Source organism: Delphinapterus leucas, chromosome 8 (assembly GCF_059928025.1).
Source record: "Delphinapterus leucas isolate spDelLeu-1000000601 "Yukka" chromosome 8, BTC_Dleu_Yukka2, whole genome shotgun sequence".
Lineage (NCBI taxonomy): Eukaryota > Metazoa > Chordata > Mammalia > Artiodactyla > Monodontidae > Delphinapterus > Delphinapterus leucas.
The window spans coordinates 73674875-73698557 of record NC_143136.1 but is presented as its reverse complement, the minus strand read 5'-3'; the positions used below and the strand labels follow the sequence as shown (position 1 = coordinate 73698557).

The 23683-nt window shown below is 40.9% G+C and overlaps 1 protein-coding gene across 4 annotated transcripts in view; it reads right to left on the bottom strand.

The window, feature by feature from the left end:
• Nucleotides 1-2930: 2930 nt before the first annotated feature.
• The window catches only part of ACVR1 (activin A receptor type 1), a 126463-nt gene continuing 105710 nt past the window's right edge, over nucleotides 2931-23683 (bottom strand). For all 4 annotated transcript variants that reach the window (XM_022569771.2, XM_022569770.2, XM_089916806.1 and 1 more), the window contains 4 exons: nucleotides 19457-19732; nucleotides 14832-15029; nucleotides 4905-5035; nucleotides 2931-4146 (listed from right to left, as the gene is read on the bottom strand). In XM_022569771.2, the coding sequence (XP_022425479.1) occupies nucleotides 4012-4146; nucleotides 4905-5035; nucleotides 14832-15029; nucleotides 19457-19732 (740 nt within the window). In that variant the 3' untranslated portion in view covers nucleotides 2931-4011. The remainder of the gene's footprint in view (nucleotides 4147-4904; nucleotides 5036-14831; nucleotides 15030-19456; nucleotides 19733-23683) is intronic.

The window sequence follows — 23683 nt, the reverse complement described above, 5'->3', positions numbered from 1 at the left end:
TCTCTCTAACTGAATCATTTCTAAACTCTTATCCTTCAAGTCACTTATTGCTTCTTCCATCAGATCTATTACTTATGCTTGCTAATGCATTCTTCATCTCATTCACTGAATTCTTCTGCTATAGAATTTGATTCTTTTACAAAATTTCAGTCTCTTTGATAAAGAACTTATTATGGTCATTAAATTCATTCCTGAGTTCATTTACAGCATGTTGAATTTCTTCATAATAACTGTTTTGCATTCTTTATCAGTTAGATCACAATATTTTATGCCTTTGAGTTCAGTTGCTGGAGAATTACCATTTTCTTTTTGTGATACCATATTTGCTTGATTTTTCATAGTGTTTGAGGTTATGCACCTCTCCTTTTGCTTTTGAAATTGCAGACACTTTTCTTAGTGAAGGATTTGTTTACTTTGGCTGTTACAGGTCAGCAGGCTGGCATTTAAAAATCTTCTTTTGTGTTCCAGAAGATGATGCTATAGCTCAAGTTTTTGATTTTTTCTTACCAGGGTTAGTTCTCAAGGCTGCACTCAGGAGTGCACAAAAAAAGCTGGGAAGTGTGGGCTTAGCACTTGGGGCTTTGGGGGGGTGCCTATGACCTGACAGGGAGATCCACAAGTGGGATACTCTCAGAGATCCGTGAGTGGACCTCTAAATGAAACCCCAAAGCAGACAGCAGGAAACACATTATTTCAATGCCCTTTGACACTCTTGTCTGCTTCCTTCCCCTTCCTCTCCTACCTTCCAGTCACAGAAATCCCTCCTCAGAAATGCAAGTGCTGCTGGAGACAAACAGGTACCTCCAGCTACTACCCATGCAGCCAGGCAGTCGTCACTCACCATTTGTGCTTTCCACTTCCTCTGGCAAAGAGGTAGACACTGACCCCAACAAGAGTGTAGAGCACTGCAGTGTCACCCTGGGGGAAACAGGTGCCTCAGTGGGTTCCTTTCTCTCCTCTGCCTTCAGACTCATCTCTATCCAGCTCTGATGATGTCCTGGAATCTCCCATCAGGTTGGCTGGACCTCCACAAATTCTCCATTTCCCATGAGCATGCACTCAGTTTTGTACTCTCCAGGCTCCCCTTTTCCCGATCATGGCAAGTGGGAGTGGGGCAGGCTCACTGACTCTCTTGTATCCACAGCCCCCTCTGAGGTCCTCTCCACCTACTTTCAGATGCAGAGGAGCATAGTAATCACCTGCTGTCCTGGTATAATGTGCAGAGGCACTTTTGTTCAGTTATGGATGTGTAATTAGTTATATACCAAAGAGGAGAGAAAAAAAGGAACAACTCATGCTGCCATGGTCCTGACATCACTCCAGAGAAGTCAGTGTTCTGCTTCTTGATCTAGGTGCTGCTTCCGTGGGTACAACCAATGTATAAAAATTTATAAGGGACTTCCCTGGTGGTGCAGTGGTTAAGAATCTGCCTGCCAATGCAGGGGACATGGGTTCAAGCCCTGGTCCAGGAAGATCCCACATGCTGCAGAGCAACTAAGCCTGTGTGCCACAACTACTGGGCCTGCACTCTAGAGCCCGTGAGCCACAACTACTGAGCCTGTGCACCACAACAACTACTGAAGCCTGCACGCCTAGAGCCCATGCTCTGCAACAAGAGAAGCCACCGCAATGAGAAGCCCTTGCACCGCAATGAAGAGTAGCTCCTGCTACCCGCAACTAGAGAAAGCCCGTGCGCAGCAACGAAGACCCAATGTAGCCATAAATAAATAAATAAATAAATTTATAAAAAGAATTTTTTTATAAAAATGTATCAAGCTGTACAATTTTATATATGTATATAATACTTCAACAAACTTTAAATGTGACTCCACTCCACTTTTGGTGGGTATATAGCCAAAATAATTGAAAGGAAGGACAAAGAGAAATCTATACACCCAAGTTCATGGCAGCATTACTCACAATAGCCAGAAAGGGGAAGCAACCCAAGTGTCCACCAGCAGATGAATGGATAAACAGAATGCTGTATACACATACAGTGGAGTATTACCAACTATAAAAAGGAAGTAAATTCTGATATATGCTATAACAAAGATGAACCTTGAGGACATTATGCTAAGTGAAATAAGAAAGTCTCACAAAAGGACAAATATGAGTGATTCCACTCCTATGAGGTACTTAGAGTAGACAAACTAAAAGGACTAGAATGATGGTTGCCAGGGATTGAAAATAGTGAGAAATGAAGAGCTATGGTTCGACAGAGTTTCAGTTTTGCAAGATGAAAAGAGTTCTGTGGATGGATGGTGGCAATGGCAGCATAACAGTGTGGATGTACTTGAAACCACTGAACTGTATACCTAAAATGGTTAAGATGGTCACATTTGGGTGTATTTTACCACAATTTTTTAAAAGTTAAATGTGACTTTAATATATACCCTAATATATATTAGTAAATATATACTAATGAAGTTATTAACTTACCTCTGGTGAAAATTCCAGAATTTTAACACCTCTACTCTTACTGAGATACTTGAACCTCTACATTTTCAATCCCGTTGAACACTTCAAGAAGTGAAAAAAGCCAACAGTGGACTCTCCCAAAGCAGCAAGGTGAGATGCATAAGACCACTTTCCTCTCACACAGGACCTTATACTAAACAAAATGCTTTGACCTCCTTCCTCCACTTATACTAACAAATCCCTTGTGAGACAAGTCTGTTACCCTCACTTCAAAGCTGGGGAAACTGAACAAGAAAAAAATAAAATCACAGCCTCCCCCACCCAAAAAAAACCCCAAAATCTAAATTTTCTGATACCAAATTCAAACTGGAAGGCATCCCCCTAGAACCCTCAGGCTCATTAATAGACTTAAAAAGCAAATTCGACTTACAAGTTAATTTTGTGCTTCTATTGTTCCCACAAGAAAATGCTTTATAATATGTAGATCTTTTTTACATGTTGAAAAAATTCACTTTGACTTGAAAACATTTTATTTAATTTATACAAATAACTACTAAATACAAAAAGTAGATTAAAACAAAATAGTTATTTTTTTCTGGCAGAGTTTAAATGCACATAATGGATAATTCTGAAGAAAATGCATTTTCCCCACAGCGTTCAGGACTAAAATTCTACTGAAATCTTTGCTTCTAAATCAGTAATATATTCGGTGGTGTCACATGGGTAATGGCTAAATACGTTCTGCATATGAACTGAAAAAAAAGTTACAGTCTACACACATAAATGTGAAGCACTTAAAATGTGAATTTAACGGATAATAAAAGAAAATGTCCATTTCAGAGTATAGTGTTAAAAACATTTCAGTAATAAAATCATAAGACCACATAAAAATAAGCTTTAACATATGCATGAAGCAGTTTTGTAAAAACTGCTACTGCACAAGTAATAAATAATTTGCAAAGTTGTGTATAAACAATTCCTAATGTTCAGCGTCATTGTAAACATCAGCACATGTGTAAAATGCAGCAAAGTCTGACATTATATTTTGTTTTGCCAAATTGAATTCCTATTATCCAAAGACAGACCAGTGGAGTACGGAGCCAATGTTTCTGCAAGTTGGGTCTTTAAAATTAAGAGTAACAGTGCAAGTAAGGAATGCAAAGAATTCCTAGTGCAATAAAGAAGAGAAGCACAGGCAATATTGCTGATTAAAAATTCACCACCTCCTTGAGTTTCCCGTGGGGAGTGTCTAGGAGACCTGTGAAGATATGCAAAGCCACTGTCTTAATGCCCAGATCTCTTTTAGGATTTCTCTGAGTTCCTCCAGTTCCCTACCTTTGCAACAGTGTCTGTCCAACATGAGTCTCTGCAGCGTGAACAGTTTGTGAAATGCCCAGTTCACAGTCATTGAGCGAGGTTAGGGTGGTTTTGGTGTCTCCCCAGCACACGGCACACGGCCGGGTAAGATGTCGGCCTTGTCAAAGCAGTCATTTGGGGAGGGAGACAGATGGATTCTGTTCTGACAACCAGTCAGGTCAGCATTAGGTCCCAGCTGGACAACGTCAGACCTTCCTTCTTGACACCGTGAAAATGTCAACAGTCAGTTTTCAATTTGTCTAGGGAATTATCAATTTTGGTCAAAGTCTTTTTGATACGCAGGGCTGTGAGTCTGGCAGATGGGTTTTGATACCAGCATTCTTTCATCAGCTTGGCCAGGGAGGTTAATGTCTGAGGAGAGAAAGAACCAACATCACAGTGAAAAAGTAGCTGGGCAGATGTTACGTCAACTGTTTTGCAGGGCTCTGCAGGTCTTGTGAAGTTCAAGTGATGTTATTACCATTTTCCTTACACAAATAATCAAGGCCTTAGCCACTGATAAAGAAACCACTCTTGAGTTTCTTAAACTCTGCCCTCTGGACTCCTAATGCTACCAACTGACTATCAAGTCAGTTACACAGACCAGTGTGGTTGATGGTTTGATGGTTTTATGGTGCTAAAAGCCATAACACTAACCCAGAGTTAAAACTGAAATATGCAAATAGGGTCATTTCTCAATGCCTTAGATTTGCTACTTACTACTTAACAGCAGCAATAAGGATTGTCAGCATTAAACAGCCTATGTTTGGAAGAGATGCAGAGATAGAAAAGAGGTTAAAAAGCATCACTCAGGTCTCTTGGTTTACATGTGAAATTGCAGTCCTAGGGCCAGTGGCATAGTAAATGCGTCTCCCAAATCCTGGAGCTAAGCAAGGGTAGAAAATCTTGTGAATGTTGTCATTCATTGGCAAGATCTATCAGAAATGGCTCTTTGGAGAATGAGACCATTTTGTGAACCTGCTCAACTAGGTCTAAAGCTCTTCTACATAAAATAGGGAGAGAAAGAAACAGGGCAGATCACTCAAGAACGCTACCAGCTGAAAAGTCAAGAGAATGCAAATAGCAAACAGCTAAGTATAGCTCTAAAACTAAGAAAGCATTGCTCTTACCGGGTCTGAGAACCATCTGTTGGGTATGTTGGGCCTCTGTTGATCTACACAGACCACCTTCCTCATATCTTCAAAACTTGGGTCATTGGGAACCACATCATAGAACGGTGGCTTGTAATCCTCCACAATACCTACACACATGGACAAGAATTGTGCTGGGTTAGCAAAAGAGCAGAGGTTCCCAGGGTTGTACTGATGGTTGTCGCAGGTTACAGCGTTGACAGAAAAAGTACTGATCACCTTCCTCAAACTTCAGGGTGATTCTGAAAGCTACAGGTAGGTCTTAAAATAAGTGGAAAACAAAGCAATAAATAGAAGCCCTGCAGAGAACTGGAGGAACAATAATTGTTAGAAGAAAACATGACTACCTCTCATGTAATTATAACAAAATGCTCCAAGAGTGCATACAAACAGCTCTGCAGTGCCCAACAGGGCACAGGAGACAGAACAAGAGTCCCTTCAGTGATTAAAAAGGACAAAATACCTAAAGAAGGTACATGAATCTAGTGTTTTCAAACCATAAACAAATAAAAAGTTGGCCACAACTAGAGCTGGAGGCAAACAAACAATCCAAGGCCATCATCAAAATACCCCTTTTTTTATGACTAGGGGAAAATGCATTGCTATAAAATAATCCCTCCAACCGGGAGGATGCAAGTAATGTAATATGAAATACTATTTCCTCACTCATTCATTCTGTATGTTCTGAGTACCCTCTGTCATTCACAGCTGTCTGTTTGATGGCTCTATTAATTCCTCTCAGATCAAAGGCGCAAAATAAAATGCAGAGGACAGTCTTTTGGAAAGGCAGAAGAATGGCTGAAAAGAATGAACTTTTCCCTTACTCCCAAGCAAATGTGAAAGTCGCTAATTTCAGCTTCTGCCCTGCATGGTTTCCAATGCCTTAGAAACCTCTTTTCCCAGTAAAATTACATCAGTTCCTTACTTTTCACAAAGAAAGTAGTTCCACAAAGAGAGAAATTTAAAGCAATTTAAAGCAATAATTTAGAATTAGAAAGTTGATTCTTTCCTTTATAGAAATGAGGCCCAGAAAATCCCTTATTTTTCTCTCATCATCGAAGGCCTCAACAACGAGGACAGTGGATTAGTTTACTGCCCTCTCTCCTTCCTCCATGTAACTTTCTTCTGTTCCTAAATACCTACCAGAGTGACTGTTGGCAGAGGGGGGAGGAGGCTGTTTTAATAATTTTTAAGTTTTTCTAGCTCCTATAAGCTACCTGAAAAGCTTCAATCGCCTTTTCATTTATCAAAGAGATTAACAGTGAGAAGTTGTTCTCACAAATCCCACATAAAGACAAACCATTTATGAAGAAGATTAGTCATAAGGAACATCTGTTAAATACTACAGTTTTGTTAAACTACATAGATTCAAGAGTTTATTTTAAAAATGGAATGTAGTCTAAATTTAAAAATTCTAGTTGATATTAAGACTTACCATTAACTTACCCACATTGCTTGACTGTGTTTGTAATGTGTATTAGTCAGTGGAGTGAAACCTTTCCTGACAAATGGTAAACAGTTCAGATTGGGCATAAACCACTGCTTTCAGAAGTCTTGAGATACCTCATCTCAGAGACCTTACCTACTTCTCTTGTAAGGACCCCAGGAAGCATTCAACAATATTTTAATTCTTTTCAGTACCTGTATTACTAGGAGACATCACATAAAATACAGCTGGACACAGACCAGCAAGATAATTTATACCTTTATAAGGGCCACATGAACTTATAAGAAACAGTAGGATTGTGCCCGTCACCACCTCTCAACTTTGCTGAAGGAGAATATATTTAATAGCCTGGCTTCAGTCTTTAAAAATCTAGCATAACAGCCAGCTATCTGAAGTAATTTGCCTGGCTAGCTTGGGAAGGGTTATGGGAACATCAATTTTTCTATAAATGCAAAAGAAAAAAAGCATGGCTGGATTTTTAAAACATACGATCTGGGGATACTCAACAATAAAATTCACTATACAAAGATGAAGTTTTCCCTTGGGTTTATATTTCCCATAGTTTAATCTTACGAAGTACTGCCATGTTTTAACAAAAGGAATCAAGTTTAAAAAGACCATTTAATTGATCATGCCTGGAACTTAGTCATGCCTTTTTTGTCAACCATTGGTCAAACTGTTGACTGTTTCCATCTGATGTTGGTCATGCTTTCTCAGCATAAAATAAACCTGGTATTAAACTCCAGCAGTTATATGGAACACCCTCTGGACAAGGAAAGCAATTATTTCAATCAATATAAAGTATATTACATACTGACCATGTGTGGAACACCATTCTAAATGTTGAGGATGATATAAGTATAAGACATACTCTCAGTTTTCAAGGAACTCAAAGTCTAGTGGAAGATGAGAACAAGTCCCTCTCTTTTCTACTTTAGATAATGGAAATCTTGTTTAAAAAAAAAAAAACAACCTCAAAAATGTTTTTCACCCCTTTGTATACTTTATATCTTGAAAGGCAAAGATAGATTGGAAATTCTCACTAAGTTTTACTTGCGAGTTCCTAAATTGGCTCAAAAACCATTTTGGTCCCTTAAACTGTATGAGCCAGAGGTTGTCCTTGGCACTAGGGATATAAAAATAAAGATGTGATGTTGGTGATGAGAATAATGGGAAAGGAAGACACGAAAAAAAATTACAAAGTAGGACCAGGGAGAAGAGGTGGGGGAGGGGGCATGGTGTTCGATGGGTTTCAGAGAACTAAACACCTGTGTGGTTTAAATACCAGATATAAACCAGGTGCCATGGAAGCACAAGTAAGCTTTCTGGGAGCTAGGGCCTGGCTGAACATAGAAAGATGAGTTTTCAAGAAAGAGGAGAGGATGGGACAAGAATACGCCAAGGAGAGGGGGCAATCCAGGTTGGGGGCCGGTGATATGGGACAAAGACAAGGGGTTACAAATGATCCTCCCATGTTGGAGAGGAGGGAAACTCCCTGTAGCTGAAATCAGTGCACACGGTGGTGGAGAGGGTGAGCGGTCAGGGTCGGACTGTGAAATTACCTGTGTTGTCAAGGTAGGAAGTTACTTACAACTGTTCCTCACTCTGCCAGAGAAAAAGTGGACTCTCAGTCCTTTTACAACAGCACCCAACAACTGCCAAATCGTGAGCCAGCGAACAGAACAGCGTGAATTCAGGAAAAGCGACTAAAAATACAAAGGACTTCGAGTGCCAAAGGAGTGGTACAAGCAACAGAGGATCCAGGAATGCAGTGGAAGAGGGGCTCTTAAACAGTGGTCAGGAAGGACGAACCGTGCCAGCCCTCGCTTTTCCACGGTAGGGGCTGCAACTCGAAGGGCCGCAGAAAGAATCAGAGAAACTATTCATAACCTCATCCCCACAGCTTTGGGCATGTGTATCTGATTTATTTTCCTGGACATGTGTCTAACTGAAAGTTTTCTCTTCTCTGGGGCAAATATATCTTTACCAACAATATCCCTATCATTAATTTGCTGCATGGTTCTGAGTAAACCCCTTAATTGCCAGGCCTTAGTCCCAGCACCTTTCAAGTACACATCACAAAGCGAGTGTGCAGATTAATAAGAACAACCTAGAAACAACCTTCAAACCCCATGAAATGCCAGAGGGGTCTTTCTAAAAATGGAAGTCTCTGGAAACAAGGCCTTCCTCATGACCCTCCCTACCCAAACCAATAGCTTTGGGGCTTTCTCAATTGCAGATAAGGGGCTGTGGACTTGGCCATCATTTGAATAATCTGAAGGTGAGGCAAAGACAGATGCAGGGGATGTCAGAATCATGCAGATCACAGCCTTCCTTTCCTTCAGAAAAAGAAGCTGAGGACCACCCAGGGGAAACGTACTTGTCCAAGTTCACAGCTACCTAATGACAAACGTTAACCTGAATCCAATTCCCTGTTTGTATTCTAGAATTCTTCCCAACAAGCCCAAAATGGAATAATGCATTAATCTCGTCACAAGGGCCTGCTCACTTCATGTCCGCGGTCTCTCTTCACTGCGCCGCAGCTTGGGTGGACACCCAGGTAACAGGCAAGGAGGGCAGGATCCCCAGCGTCCGCATCCCTGCAGAGAGCTGCCGTTAACAGTGAACTCCTATAGGAACTATGAAGCCCTTCAGAGATTGGAACATTACGACTAAAGCCATTTTACAGAGAATGAGAGTGGTTCATGTTGGGCTTCTGATAGTACTCTAAGTTAATACGTTTCCTTCGGGGGTGGCCTGTGAGAAAATTAGATATGGTTCAAGCACAAAACTTTTATGTCTTATTAAATAACTGCGTATGTACTATTAACGTTACCTTCCATTTAATGCCATGGGATAACTGGTTTTCCCACTTCCAGTAGTGACGTTAATTTCCTTTTAAAAAGAAATGTTTGAAAAAGTTAGCTGACTTAAATGATTAAGAAAATAATGGTACAAGGGGCATTTGGATATGAAAAGAAATCATAAAGGTAGTATGTGTATGAGAGAATCTTGGGAAACACTGTTTTCAGAGAGGCATTTTTTTCCTGGTAGGAAGAGGATTCAAAAAGGTATATCAACTATTTGTGTCACTTTGCTTAACATTCCTCACAGAAGGATTTCAAACACAGTTTTCAAGCCATGGCCAACATCAAAAATGACTAATATATAAACGGATGGAGCTGTTCACAGCAGAGGGGACGAGAGCCCAGGGGGGTTCTGGTGGCCCTTGGTGCTGCCTTGCTGCTGGAGGTTTCAGAGAACCAGTACCTCAGGCACTCCTGTAACCAACAAGGCGCACTAGCTGGGAAGCCCTGCCTCTCCCCAAGGCAGGTACTCCTTTCAGAAACAGGAACAGAGCTGGCAGGACAGCTCTGTTCCCTGCTAAGTGAAGTATCTGTGTGGCAGTGATGACCTCATCCTGCTATCCCCACTATAATCCATGGGCATATGGAACCATGCACATTATTCAAATCAAGACTAAATGCATTATCTGAAATCTGTTAAAAGTAATTTCTGTTACTGGGATTCTCAGCAGTGTGGCATAGCCAAAATAAATGGTTCACAGATTGCTTCATAGTCAGGCCCTACTAAAAATATTTATTAATGTGACAGTTGTCAGAAGAAAGGTCAAAGGGCCTAGGTCAAAGAGCCTAGGAGAGATGCACAGCCATGCTCTGAGTTAAGCTTTGACAAGACGCCTTACATCTCACACAACCTCAGACCTAGAGGGAGAAGCTCCAGAAGACTTCCAAGCGTTTGCTATCTGTAGAGGTCTCATGAGAAGAAGAATGTATCATTCACTGGATGCTGGGGCTGTTACAAGGTTGACACCATAGATACTTGTCTTGGTGGGGACACCTGCTGTTAAAGATGTGTCAGGGAAAAGAGACCAGTAAGCAGTGAACAATACCCAGTAAAGTTCTGCTGGCCTCTGGTTATTTTGTCGTGAGGTCAGTTGACTGCCCTCCTTTGGTCTAGATCTTTAAACCAGGGACACGAAATTCCAGGAATCAGTGAGAGAAAAATCCCACCTCCATATTCCTGCCCCCAACCACTCACCTAAAAGCTCAAACGAAGTAAAACAAACCTGAAAGAAATTGCTTGAATGAATACTAAAAATTTTCCCTAATATGAGTCTTCCCTTTGTTCAAACCTTAATATACACTAAAGTAATGAAATAAAATCGTGAAACACATTGGACACTAAGTTGCTGAAGAAAATCAGAGTTGTCATGGTTTCCATATACAAGCCCATTGTGCTCAGGAACTTGAGGCACACGCCATTCCTTAGCAAGCCCAAGGGCTCATTAGAAGAGGTTTTCCAAAGTATGTGCGCCAAACATAAGCTTATTCTAACAAGTATTCCCTAGTCTCCACCCCATTAAGAGATGCAGGTCAGCCAGCAGGGTTTTTCCAACGAGATACAAGTGCTTTTTGACACATTTCAACACTGGATTCTATCACAAAATGGAATAACCAAAGCCAGTCACAGTGAAACAAAAGTATGTCCACATAGCCCTCCTGTGGGCAGCGAAGAGGAGACACGTGAAGGGTATAGCAGAGGCTCATGCTGCCTGCATGATGCCACAGTCAGAGATGTGCTACAGGAGGATCAGGGAAAGTCATTTTAGTTAGCTTTTAAATCCATGAGCAGATGGGACCACAGTATTAAAGCAAAACAACTCTGGCGTTTCTGCATACAGGGATCCAAACAAGGTGTGACACCGAAGGCTGAGGTTCCAGAGAGAGGACTTCTAATCTTAAGAGGGAACTGCTGCAGGATGCTTGGATGGGGCTACTAGAAGTTTCTGATCAGACCAAAGCTAAATGGCACACGTGAAGAGCCATGATGCACCCATTTATCTGTGGAATCCACGTGTCATTTTCTGTCTTCACACCACACTGAACCCAGGTAACCAGAAACCAGTGTGTCTGGAGAACTATAAAAGTATTTTTGCCAGAGAAGTAGCAAAAATCTTGAAAGAAAGGCCAAGGCCTAGCTACAAGACTCAAAGGAGAAAGGGACCCCTTTTCAGCTTGGAAGAGAGAGGAAGCTTCACCTGAAGCATAAGAACACAAATCAGGAAATCCTGCTCAGATGGGCTGTGTCAGCATCCCAGGGACAGTCTTTATTTCCTGGCCTGGGTGAGACCGATATATTCCATTTTAACCTGAGATCCCAAGACTATGGTCACTGACCTAGCAGCACAGCATCACCTGGGGCCCTGCTAGAAAGGGTCCAAACCTAGACCTACTAAATCAGAAACTCTTGGGGACGGTTCAGTACTCTGTGTTTCTAGGTGATTCTGCTGCACACTCTCTGGCTTAAGAACTAGTGATTCAAGCAAACCCCTGCCTTAGATTCATATAGAAAATTCACCTGGAAATGGTGAGAAAATGACTTTCCTTCCAACCAATTCCAAATTCAGTGTCAAACTAAACACAAACAGTAAATTCCAAAAGACACTACTGAGAAATTTTCAGATGTGAAAATGGACTTAACTCTCATTTCCTGTACAGGAAGTTTATTATTATTAGCAAAGAAATGTAAAATTCCCATGAAAATACAAAATGCGACATATTTTTTACTCATGGTTCACTTGAGGACTGTATTACTCCAAGAGAACTATCTGGTCATCAATTTTTATAATGGACTCAGAAACTCAAAGATGCATAATTATAATGACCTCCCTAATATTTAAATGAGGTACATTTAGTATGCAATAATTTCAAATATATATATCCTTTAATGTCAGTTCTTAAAGCTAGTAAGAAAGTGAAATAGGTACATCACACCCTGGGGTGAGCGGGATATTGTAAATTAGAACAACTGTTATGGAAGGCAATTTGGCAGTTATGTGTGAAGCCACAGAAACATCCAAATTCTTTGACCAAATAGGTCTACTTTTCTTCAGATTAAGAATAATTCCCCAAATGAAAAAGTTGTATGAACAAAGATGTCTACATGGAGGAAAGAGGATGTCTGACAACACAGAAATGGTTAAATTAATGAAATATCATGAGACCATCTAAAATAAAAACAGACTAACCAACATTTAAAAAACACAGATGAAAAAGATACAGAATTATATTTACACTGTGATTACAACTGAGTAAAAAAATATGTACATGGTTGCATAAAGGGGAAAGAAACATGAATACTGGAAGGTAAAGGCAAATTTTATTTTTCTTCTCATTTTTCTGTTTGGGGGCATAGTAATAACGAAAATATTAACAGGTATGCAAGCAGCACTGAACACTTTCAAGTCTGAGTTTGGATAAACTGATTTCTGTGTGTGTGTGTGTGTGTGCATGTGAATATTCATGGAAGAAGGAGGACTAGAGAAAGAGAAGGGGAAATATCAAATTAGTCATTGCCAAGGGACAGTAGCTGATTTAAAATGAGACATGACATACCCTTACACCTCCCCCTAAAACAAACCACACCACAGAACAGAAGCTCAACCCACAAAATTTTAGGAGCAATCTAAACCATGATGTAAGGGGGAGGTCAGTAAATCAGAAAGCAACCAAAATAGTCTCTCTTCCTCTACGCTTCACGATATTTTTTCCAAAAATAATGTTAAACACAGGATAGATCAAGAAAACTATTTGTTGAGCTATATTTTAAACTGACGGCTCTATTCTCCAACTGACTCCTATTAATCACAGCTGATCTTTGAAAGCCATTTGGGTTTAAGCCTGTGACACAGGGAACAAATTTGCAACATGAGTTCTTACAAAGCCCAAAGCCCAAGTTTCTGCCAAGTTTGCCTTTCATCACGCAGGCTTGCCTGGCATGGCTCCAGCACCCATAGCTGGACTGGACTATCCTGGCCTTGGAATATTAACTTCCTCTTCGTCTGGGGCAAGTTCCCCACCACACCGTTTATAATGACACTAATCCTTCTCTAAAGTGTTTAAAATAAACTAATTAGAATTTGATTTTCAACTCTAAGGCACTCAAGAATTATTAGGGATGGGGAAATGAAGTCTCTGTGCAATTTCAGGCAAAGTTCAGAACTTGATAAATCAGCAAAACAATCACTCTGTTGCAAACAATTCTCAAGGCACTTGAATGGCACAAAATGCAAGTCAGTAGCTCTCAACAATTGAGAAACAGTTACCAAGAAAATGTTCATGACTCCATCCAAAAAAAAAAACAAAAACAAAAACTTTAAAAGAACTGTCTGGTTACAATGCATGTATGTTTATGTTTAATTTAAAACATTGTCTTTGATACCCTTAAGAGTGTTAAAAGCAAACACTCTGCTGCTGTTAGGGAGGGAAAAAAACTACCACAAAGGCTTTGCCAATTTAAATTATTGCACACTAAAACTGTTACATTACCCCAATTTCACTTAGCTCACAGAACCAGAACCTCCTACTCTCTGGCTATTATTCTTGAAAATTGTAAGTTACCCCCAAAATTTCAATCCTTACAAGAAACTATGAGTGGAAGGTGGGATGGAGCACATATGTCAGTGACTTCATGCATTATTTCTTTAATACTTCAAATCTAGGATTCCAGTGGGTCCCAGGAGGGTAAAATATCTCCTGAAAATGAATATTAATTTAAATATATAGCATTTTCTGTTGTTTTCCTGGAACAATTTCAGACACATTCTTTGTGAAATAGGACTTCCAGTTGTGAAGGTATGAAGAGGTCGATTTAGTCGATTCGAGAGATTCTGCTACAATAACCACTTTGTGGGTAGATGGGGCATGTGCTATCTGAATGAGGATATGTAGTGCTTTCAGAATACAGTGAACTTAAAGTTCAACAATGTATTTGTGGCTGATTTGAAAGATGGAGGTGAAAGTTCACTGTAGGGAATATGGGTAAAAAATTATCGATAGACATATGCTTCCCTAGCTGCTAAGGCAACACCATTTCATAAAGCTTATTTATAAGAGGACCAGCACGAGCCTCCTATTCAGGGCTTCCTGAATGTAAACTTCACTTACTTTGCAGGTACAGCCTGCTTCTTACAAACGAGTGAATTCTGAGTGTGCAACCTGAATCTTTTCTCAGTAATCCAAACTTAAGAAGTAAAAATATCTATAATAGCAGAATTCACCCTTAGATTTCCTTGAGGCTCTCACGATAAAACTCACTTGGGAAAAGAGCAAAGAAGGAGGAAGGGTGGGGAAAAAAAGGCAGAATAAGGACGGAGGAAGGAAAAATAAAATATGGACTGATAAAAAAAAACAAACCAAGGAATAAGTAGTCTCTTGCAGAAATACTTTTTCCACCACGGTTTCCCCTCCTGCAGTTAAAACAGACTGCCATTACGTGCCTTCCACCTACCAGCCATAAAGCAAATATAAATGCCAACAGCTTCACAAGCATGATTCACGGAACAATGTGTACTTAAATATTCCCTTTGCCTTTTAAAGGTAGCAGAATCAAGAGGACTCGGACAAGGGCAATATTATCTGAGATCAGATACCTACCATTGCTCACCATCCGCCTGGCCACTTCCCACAAGACAAGTCCAAAGGCCCAAATATCGACTCTCTTATAAGAATCGAAACAATCCACCTGGATGGTTTCATCTAGAACTTCGGGGGCCATGTAGCGTTTGGTGCCCACACGGGGGTTGTTCCCCACGTCGAGCTGATTGGTGCTCTGGGAATGCATGACTGCCAGGCCTGAAAGAAAGAAGACAACATTGTCAATCCGCTCCCTTCCTTTCTCACAGACGGCTGCTGAAGGATTTTAAACCAAACCCAACGAACAGCGCCCTCTTGTGGCATCCATGGTGACTGCCGCATTACACCCAGAGTCATCTCTGGAGTACCCTTGTGATGACTTCCGTTGAGAGCAGGAAATAGGGCTGATGCCAGAAACATTCTGAGGCTCTTAGGTTAATAGATGACCCTCAGAGACAAAAAGTTTGGGGTAAATAATAAACTAATACACCAAACCAATATGAGGCCAGTGTTCGAAATCCACAGGAAAACAGACTCACTTGTTAAATGGGAGCCTCCAAGTGGCTTAAATAACAAGGAGCAAATTAAGCTCTCAGGCTCCAGCACAGCTCCCACTAGACTGCAAACACAAACTTCAAACCATGTGAGGCAGGGACTTTGAGGTAATTTATCATTACATAAAGGGCCGACTGCCCCGGGCCCTGCTCCATCCCTAAAAAAGGGCCGCTCATCTGAACAGTAACGTGGACCAAACCCACAGGGCTTTCTCTGCAGCCACATGTACAGAGAACATTAAGCTGGCCCTCAATTCAAAGCACAACTATCACGTTAAATGATTTTGACGCACTATCTTAAACCATGACTCATTTCCGAATTCCTCAGCCAATTAGAGACCCAGCATTCCTCACAGACCAAGGGTAATAGACAGATACGTGCATGGTTTATTTGAGAATGGAATTGCTTTTTGATGCATGTGCAGACCAACTGAAAGTGATTCCTGTAACACTCAAAATAATGAAAATTGCCAAACTGGAGCAAGCAGACCATGTACACCTTTGTAACCCAGCGGGGATCCCTCAAGTCATCTATAGAGAATGATTCTCCTCCCACTCCGTGGCTTTGCATGGGTGAGATGATGACTCCATATAAAGCAAGGGAGATAGCACGTATGTTATCTCAGCCTCAATACCAAAGATACTGGCAACTGCGTTTGACTAAATCGGACTGGTTCCCCTTCTCATTTTTATAATCAACCCTAAGATTCTATGGCCATTACGAACATTTCGCAAACCATAATGCCCCTCCACCATTTCCAGAACCACAGAGTAAAGTTAACAGAATACAAAAAAGGTGAAGTTTAAATAGAGAATAGAAATACTAGCTGTGGTGGTTTAAAAATACATCCACAAGTGTTTTGAAACTTCTCCCTTCACGAGGGGAAATTCAGTCCCTCGTGCCTTGAGCGTGGGCTGGACTACCAAACAATATGGCAGGAGAGTGTGTGTATCTTCAAGGTTAGGGCATAGAAGGCATATGGCTTCCTGTTTGCTCTCTCTGGGCTCATTCATAGTGTTATGAAGACACTCAAGCAGCCCAGTGGACAGGACCACATGACAAGGAACTGAGGCTTCCCATCAACAGCCACGTGAGTGAGCCATCCTAGAAGTTCCTCCAGGCCCGACCAAGCCTTCAGATGCCTGCAGCCCTGACTGATGGTATGACTGTTACCCCTGTCAGATCCTGAGCCAGAACCACAGACCTGAGTTGTTCCAAGACTGCTGACCGACTGTATGAGATAATAAATTTGTGTTATTTCAAGCTGCCAAGTTTTAGAGGTAATTTGTTTCCCAGTAATCCATAATTATTACACTAACTAAAGAGACAAACCAACCAAATGCAACGTGCCTCAATTCTTGTTTGAAAAAACTGGGAAAATTTAAAAATGGCTATTAAATAATATTAAAGCATAATCAATAACTTTTAGGTGTGATAAACTGTGATTATGCAAGAGAAGTATATTTAGGGGACGCACTTTGAAGTATTTAGTAGTAAAGAGTTGTGACTTTGCAACTTTTTCTTTTTTTTTTGCGGTACGCGGGCCTCTCACTGCTGTGGCCTCTCCCGTTGCGGAGCACAGGCTCCGGACGCGCAGGCTCAGCGGCCATGGCTCACGGGCCCAGCCGCTCCGGGGTATGTGGGAGCTTCCTGGACCAGGGCACGAAGCCGTGTCCCCTGCATCGGCAGGCGGACTCTCAACCACTGTGCCACCAGGGGAGCCCTGCAACTTATTTTCAAATGAATTTGCAAACATATACACTCAGCCACATACAAATAAAGCAAATTTGGCAACATTTTAATAACTGTTGAATCTCGGTGTTGTGGATATGAATGACCATCATACTACTTTTTCAATCTTTCTTAATGCTTGAATTTTTCTGTGATCAAAAGTTAGGAAAATACAATACTGGTATTTTTGCTAAAATACTGGAAGTTTTACAGTATTAATAATAGAACATAATTTCTAACAAGTGATCCTTAATTTCTAGGTATAAAGTAAAAAATTAATATAAATTGCAGTCTTACAGGAGCTGTTTCCTGTACTACCAATCTACTTCCCTGAATAATGACCCCTTAACACAGATTTCTGTATGAAACCGTGAATCCAGCTGGAAAGCTATAGGTCAGAATAAATGTAATTAAATAATTAGTTAGTTGGATTTGCTAATTCCCCCCAAGTCCCATAAACCAAAACCAACAGCTGCCTTAATTTGTCTATCTTCCCTTGGCCTCAGGACTATAACAGCAGCTACCATTTGAATGACTATTTACCAAGCATTTATAAAATTTCTGAATCTTACAAGAATTGTGTGAGGTGGGCATAATTGACTTTTAGTAACATGAATAATACATAAACACACTATTATAAAAGTTTCAAACAATAGAGACGTTCAAGGCACGGTGTCAAACACTGAAGTCCCCCTTGCTAAGCCCCTCACCCTTGCCCTGAGTGTAAGCAGGTCAGCACTTAGGGCAGGTAAAAAGATAGATGAAAAAACCTGTACAAAAATACTGGATCAGGGACTTCTCTGGTGGCACAGTGGTTAAGAATCTGCCTGCCAATGCAGGGGACATGGGCTCGAGCCCTGGTCTGGGAAGATCCCACATGCCGTGGAGCAACTAAGCCCATGCGCCACAACTACTGAGCCTGCGCTCTAGAGCCTGCGAGCCACAACTACTGAGCCCGCACGCCTAGAGCCCGTGCTCTGCAACAAGAGAAGCCACCACAATGAGAAGCCCGCGCACCGCAACGAAGAGTAGCCCCCGCTCGCCACAACTAGAGAAAGCCCGCGTGCAGCAACGAAGACCCAATGCAGCCAAACATAAATTTATTAATTAAAAAAATACTGGGTCAATAATTGGGAAACTCAAATCACCTTAGCTCCATAAGCCATGGCACAGCCATAAAAGTCTTCTACACCACAACAAAAACGTTAGGGTCACGCCTCCTTATACTTGGAAAACACCGTAAAATAATTTCTCAACATGAACACAAGGACTTTAAAGGGATAAAGAAAAATTTTATTTGAAAAAAATTTATTTGAAAGAAACTTTCCTGATATGTCAAATCCCTTGTGTTTAAAAACAATTTTATCATCTATGTAATTAGAGCTAACACTGCCTAAACGTTTATCAATGTAACAATAACTATAATGATATGAAAATAAGAGCAACCATTTTTTATTCAAGGAGAGTGAGTATCCTCTGTAGTCCACTGAAGTGAATAACCAAAATTACAATTCAGTTCTCGTTAGCATAATTATTCAGCCAATATTCTAGGGGTCTAGGATGATAGGCTTTATAGAGAATGCCACTATAAATGAAAATAATCTTATTTATAATGCAATTAAAGCTACATTAAGCATCACCCTAACACCGTAAGAATGAGATATGCCAGCAGGGCAAATGGTAAATTAGTTTGGGGATTTTTTTTTTTTCCCTCTTTCTTTGATTGATAATTTTGCCTTGGTTACAGAACAACTTTATAAAGCATTTTTAAGACAAATTCATTCCATAGGTTATTTCATTGTGTACCTACTTTGTGTAAGGCTTGTGAAATCAGAATGCAACAGTACTGGTTGCCTCTCAGGGTGGGCTGGGGCAGAAACGGACTGAACCAGCACGAGGTGACTTTCTAGAGTAATGGGAAGGTCTGTATCTTGACAGCGATCTGGATTTTACAGCATCTGTCAAAAATCTGAGAGTGTGTACTTAAGATCTGTGCATTTCATGTGAAATATAAATTTTACCTGAAAGGAGAAAAAAAGTAAAGGACTCCAGTGAATGATATATTGGTGTGTATGCTGAAGCCACTGGAGGGAAGGGCTCTTTTGTCTGCAATTTACTTTGAAATGTATCAAAGATTAAGCTGTACTGATAAATGGAGGCTGGATATGTGATAACAGTAAAATGTTCATGGGAGAATCTAGGTGGTAAATATACAGGTGTTCACCGTGAAGCCCTTTCAATTTGCACGCTTGAAATTGTTCATAACAAAGTGTTTGGAGGGAAAAAGATGCAACCTGGCTAAACAAGAGAAGACAACAAAAGTTAAAACAGTAATTTAAAAATATTTTTAAAAAATTTACCCAAATCTGCTATGCAACACTGTCCATTCTTCTTAACCAGGATGTTTTTGCTTTTTAAATCTCGGTGAGCAATGGCTGGTTTCCCTTGGGTCCCAAAGATCTCTATGTGTAAATGTGCGAGACCACTAGCTATGGACAGCACTATTCGCAGGCAGCTCACTGTATCCAGAGTAGTAAGCTGAAGGTAGTCATACAGCGATCCCATTTCATGATAATGTGTGATTAACCACAACTGTGTACTGGAGTGTCTTGATGTCATGTCTGAAGCAATGAAACCTGGAGACAGCAAGAACAAAATTAATAGACATGTGAGAATTTCACATTACAGCTTAATTTACTATACAGAAATAGTGACCCATACAGTAGAGATCACCTATAACAAAAAATAATTAAACTTACCAACTACCATAAAAGAAGGTTTACAGAGGCATCAACAGAGAAAAATAATGTATTTATACCTTAAGAAGACACTGCTAGTGAATAGGAAATTTTCATATTCATTTCCATTGTAAATAATCCTTTGAAATTTTTCTTACATTGCATTAAGATTCAGATAGAAGGGGCTTCCCTGGTGGCACAGTGGTTAAGAGTCCGCCTGCCGATGCAGGGGACACGGGTTCGTGCCCCGGTCCGGGAAGATCCCACATGCCGCGGAGTGGCTGGGCCCGTGAGCCATGGCCGCTGAGCCTGCGTGTCCGGAGCTTGTGCTCCGCCACGGGGGAGGCCGCAACAGTGAGAGGCCCTCGTACGGCAAAAAAAAAAAAAAAAAAAAAAAGATTCAGATAGAAATAATGTCTTTGTGTTTACCCATAATGAGAGTGTTAAACCCTTTATCATGTTGACATTCCAGGCATAGATCATTCATCAACCACCCAGAAAGAACACAAAGCCTAGAACCTAGACACCTGTGTTCTAGTCTTGATCTGCCTGTGATCTGCTTTATAACATTAGGCAACTCATTTGGGCTCTTTGGATTGTCTCTGCTATAAAATCAAGGAGTGAGTTTATATTAAATGTGACTGATTCATCAATTAAAAAAGGAGCCTATCAAATATAACAGGCACCTAGGATGCTCTTTGTCAGTCACACAGGAAAACCAAGATGATGGTGTTTGTTGGCTAGAAAAGAAGACAGAGTTAAAATGGAAAAAGTATGATATAATGTGAAAAGTCCTGTAATATATATGTGCAAAGGATAACAGGAGCCCAGAGCAGGGAATCATAATAATTCAGACTAGATGTTACAGTAGGCTTCCATCATGAAGTGACAACTGAAGTCGTCTTGAAAAGAAGTGAGATACTGATCCTGTGATAAACTGTAAACATGAAAAAGAATACATATGTATAACTGAGTCACTTTGCTGTACAGCAGAAATTAACACAACATTGTAAATCAACTATACTTCAATAAAATTTTTTTAAAAAGTGAGATATTGAAAGATGTAGATAAAGAGGAAGGAAGAAATTTTTCTAGACATTCTAAGGGGACTTTTCAGCACACTGAAAGAACTCGCAGTCGGAGGCACTTCCTAACCTATGAAATAAATGGTGATGTGTGTGCCTGTCGTGTGCCTGTCTTTCCTGCTACAGAGGTGCTTTCCTAGCGTTACAGATCTATACCTTATAGACACCCATATGGACAGTGAAATTTGGAACTTAGAAATACAAGGGGATTTTTTTTTAAAGACAGATATGGCTTGAAGAATTAAATGACTTGTGAAAGTGTAAAGGAAAAGGAGAATACATAGACATGCCGTACTTTATATAAAGTACTTTATATAAAATTTATATCACTTGCACAAATATTTTCTCATGGAATTTTTCTCAGTAGACCAGAAAGATAAATATTATACTCATTTCACACATGATGAAGTTGCTGCCGGGAGGTGCCAAGGATCACACAGCTAATGATCATACAGCTATTAAGTTGCTACCAACTCCAAATTCGGTGCCAGCTGCTCTGATACCCCATACCTTGCATAGGAAAGTTCTGGGAACAAAGAAACGTTTCCCTGTTGGATCATCATCACCATCGACAACAGGAGCAGCTAATAATTAGTGAGAATCAGCAATGTGCCAGGCACAGTTCTAAAAATCCTACATGCAATCCTCCAACAACCACATGAAGGGGGTAGATTACATCACTGACATTAAGGTCACTAACCGTCCCCAGCAATCTGGCACCAGAACCCATACTCTTACCCACCATATCATCCTGCCCTCAAACAAGCTGGCTTCTACTCGAGAAAGACAATCTGACATTTGTACCTGTGGGATATCTGTAAAGTGAACCGAATAACACTTCCACACCTTGATCCCCATCTCTTTCTCCCTCTTCCTCTAAGCTGGTCCCCACAGACAGACTTAGTCTCTCACTCTTCCCTGTTATCCCACCTGCCTCTGTCTCCCCATAAGCTGATTCTCTTAGAACCCTTAGCTGGCCATAATATCAAACAAAATGTGCACTTAGACATTTATTTATTCTTGCTAAAGAAGCTGTTTCTGCTACAACAAGGTCCTACTGTATAGCACGGGGAATTACATTCAATATACTGAGATAAACCATAATGGAAAAGAATATAAAAAAGAAGGTCTGTAACTGAGTCACTTTGCTGTACAGCAGAGATGGGCACAACACTGTAAATCAACTGTACTTCAGTTAAAAAAAATGTTTCCGGGCTTCCCTGGTGGCGCAGTGGTTGAGAGTCCGCCTGCCGATGCAGGGGACACGGGTTCGTGCCCCGGTCCGGGAGGATCCCACATGCCGCGGACCGGCTGGGCCCATGAGCCATGGCCACTGAGCCTGCGCGTCCGGAGCCTGTGCTCCGCAACGGGAGAGGCCACAACAGTGAGAGGCCTGCGTACCACACACACAAAAAAAATGTTTCCGCTTTATCACTTTAAACCACATGATATTCATCTTTTATTTTTTTAACATCTTTATTGGAGTATAATTGCTTCACAATGTTGTGTTAGTTTCTGCTGTATAACAAAGTGAATCAGCTATACGTATACATATATCCCCATATCTCCTCCCTCGTGCATCTTCCTCCCACCCTCCCTATCCCACCCCTCTAGGTGGTCACAAAGCACCGAGCTCATCTCCCTGTGCTATGCGGCTGCTTCCCACTAGCTATTTTACATTTGGTAGTGTATATATGTCAATGCTACTCTCTCACTTCGTCCCAGCTTACCTTTCGCCCTCCCCGTGTCCTCAAGTCCATTCTCTACATCTATGTAGGTCTTTATTCCTGTCCTGCTCCTAGGTTCATCAGAACCATTTTTTTTTAGATTCCATATATATATGTTAGCATATGGTATTTATTTTTCTCTTTCTGACTTACTTCACTCTGTATAACAGACTCTAGGTCCATCCACCTCACTACAAATAACTCAATTTGGTTTCTTTTTATGGCTGCACACTATTCCATTGTATATATGTGCCACATCTTCTTTATCCATTCATCTGTCGATGGACACTTAGGTTGCTTCCATGTCCTGGCTATTGTAAATAGTGCTGCAGTGAACATTGTGGTACATGACTCTTTTGGAATTATAGTTTTCTCAGGGCATATGCCCAGTAGTGGGATTGCTGGGTCATATGGTAGTTCTATTTTTAGTTTCTTAAGGAACCACCATACTGTTCTCCATAGTGACAGTATCAATTTACATTCCCACCAATAGTGCAAGAGGGTCCCCTTTTCTCCACACCCTCTCCAGCATTTACTGTTTGCACTTTTTTTTTTTTTTTTTGCGGTACGTGAGCCTCTCACTGTTGTGGCCCCTCCCGTTGCAGAGCACAGGCTCCGGACGCGCAGGCTCAGCAGCCATGGCTCACGGGCCCAGCCGCTCCGCAGCATGTTAGGTCTTCTCAGGCTAGGGCACGAACCCGTGTCCCCTGCATCAGCAGGTGGACTCTCAACCACTGCGCCACCAGGGAAGCCCTGTTTGCACATTTTTTGATGGCCATTCTAACTGGTGTGAGGTGATACCTCATTGTAGTATTGATTTGCATTTCTCTAACAATTAGTGATGTTGAGCATCCTTTCATGTGTTTGTTGGCAATCTGTATATCTTCTTGGGAGAAATGTCTATTTAGGTCTTCTGCCCAGTTTTGGATTGGGTTGTTTGTTTTCTTGATATTGAGCTGCATAAGCTGCTTGTATATTTTGGAGATTAATCCTTTGTCAGTTGCTTCGTTTGCAAATATTTTCTCCCATTCTGAGTG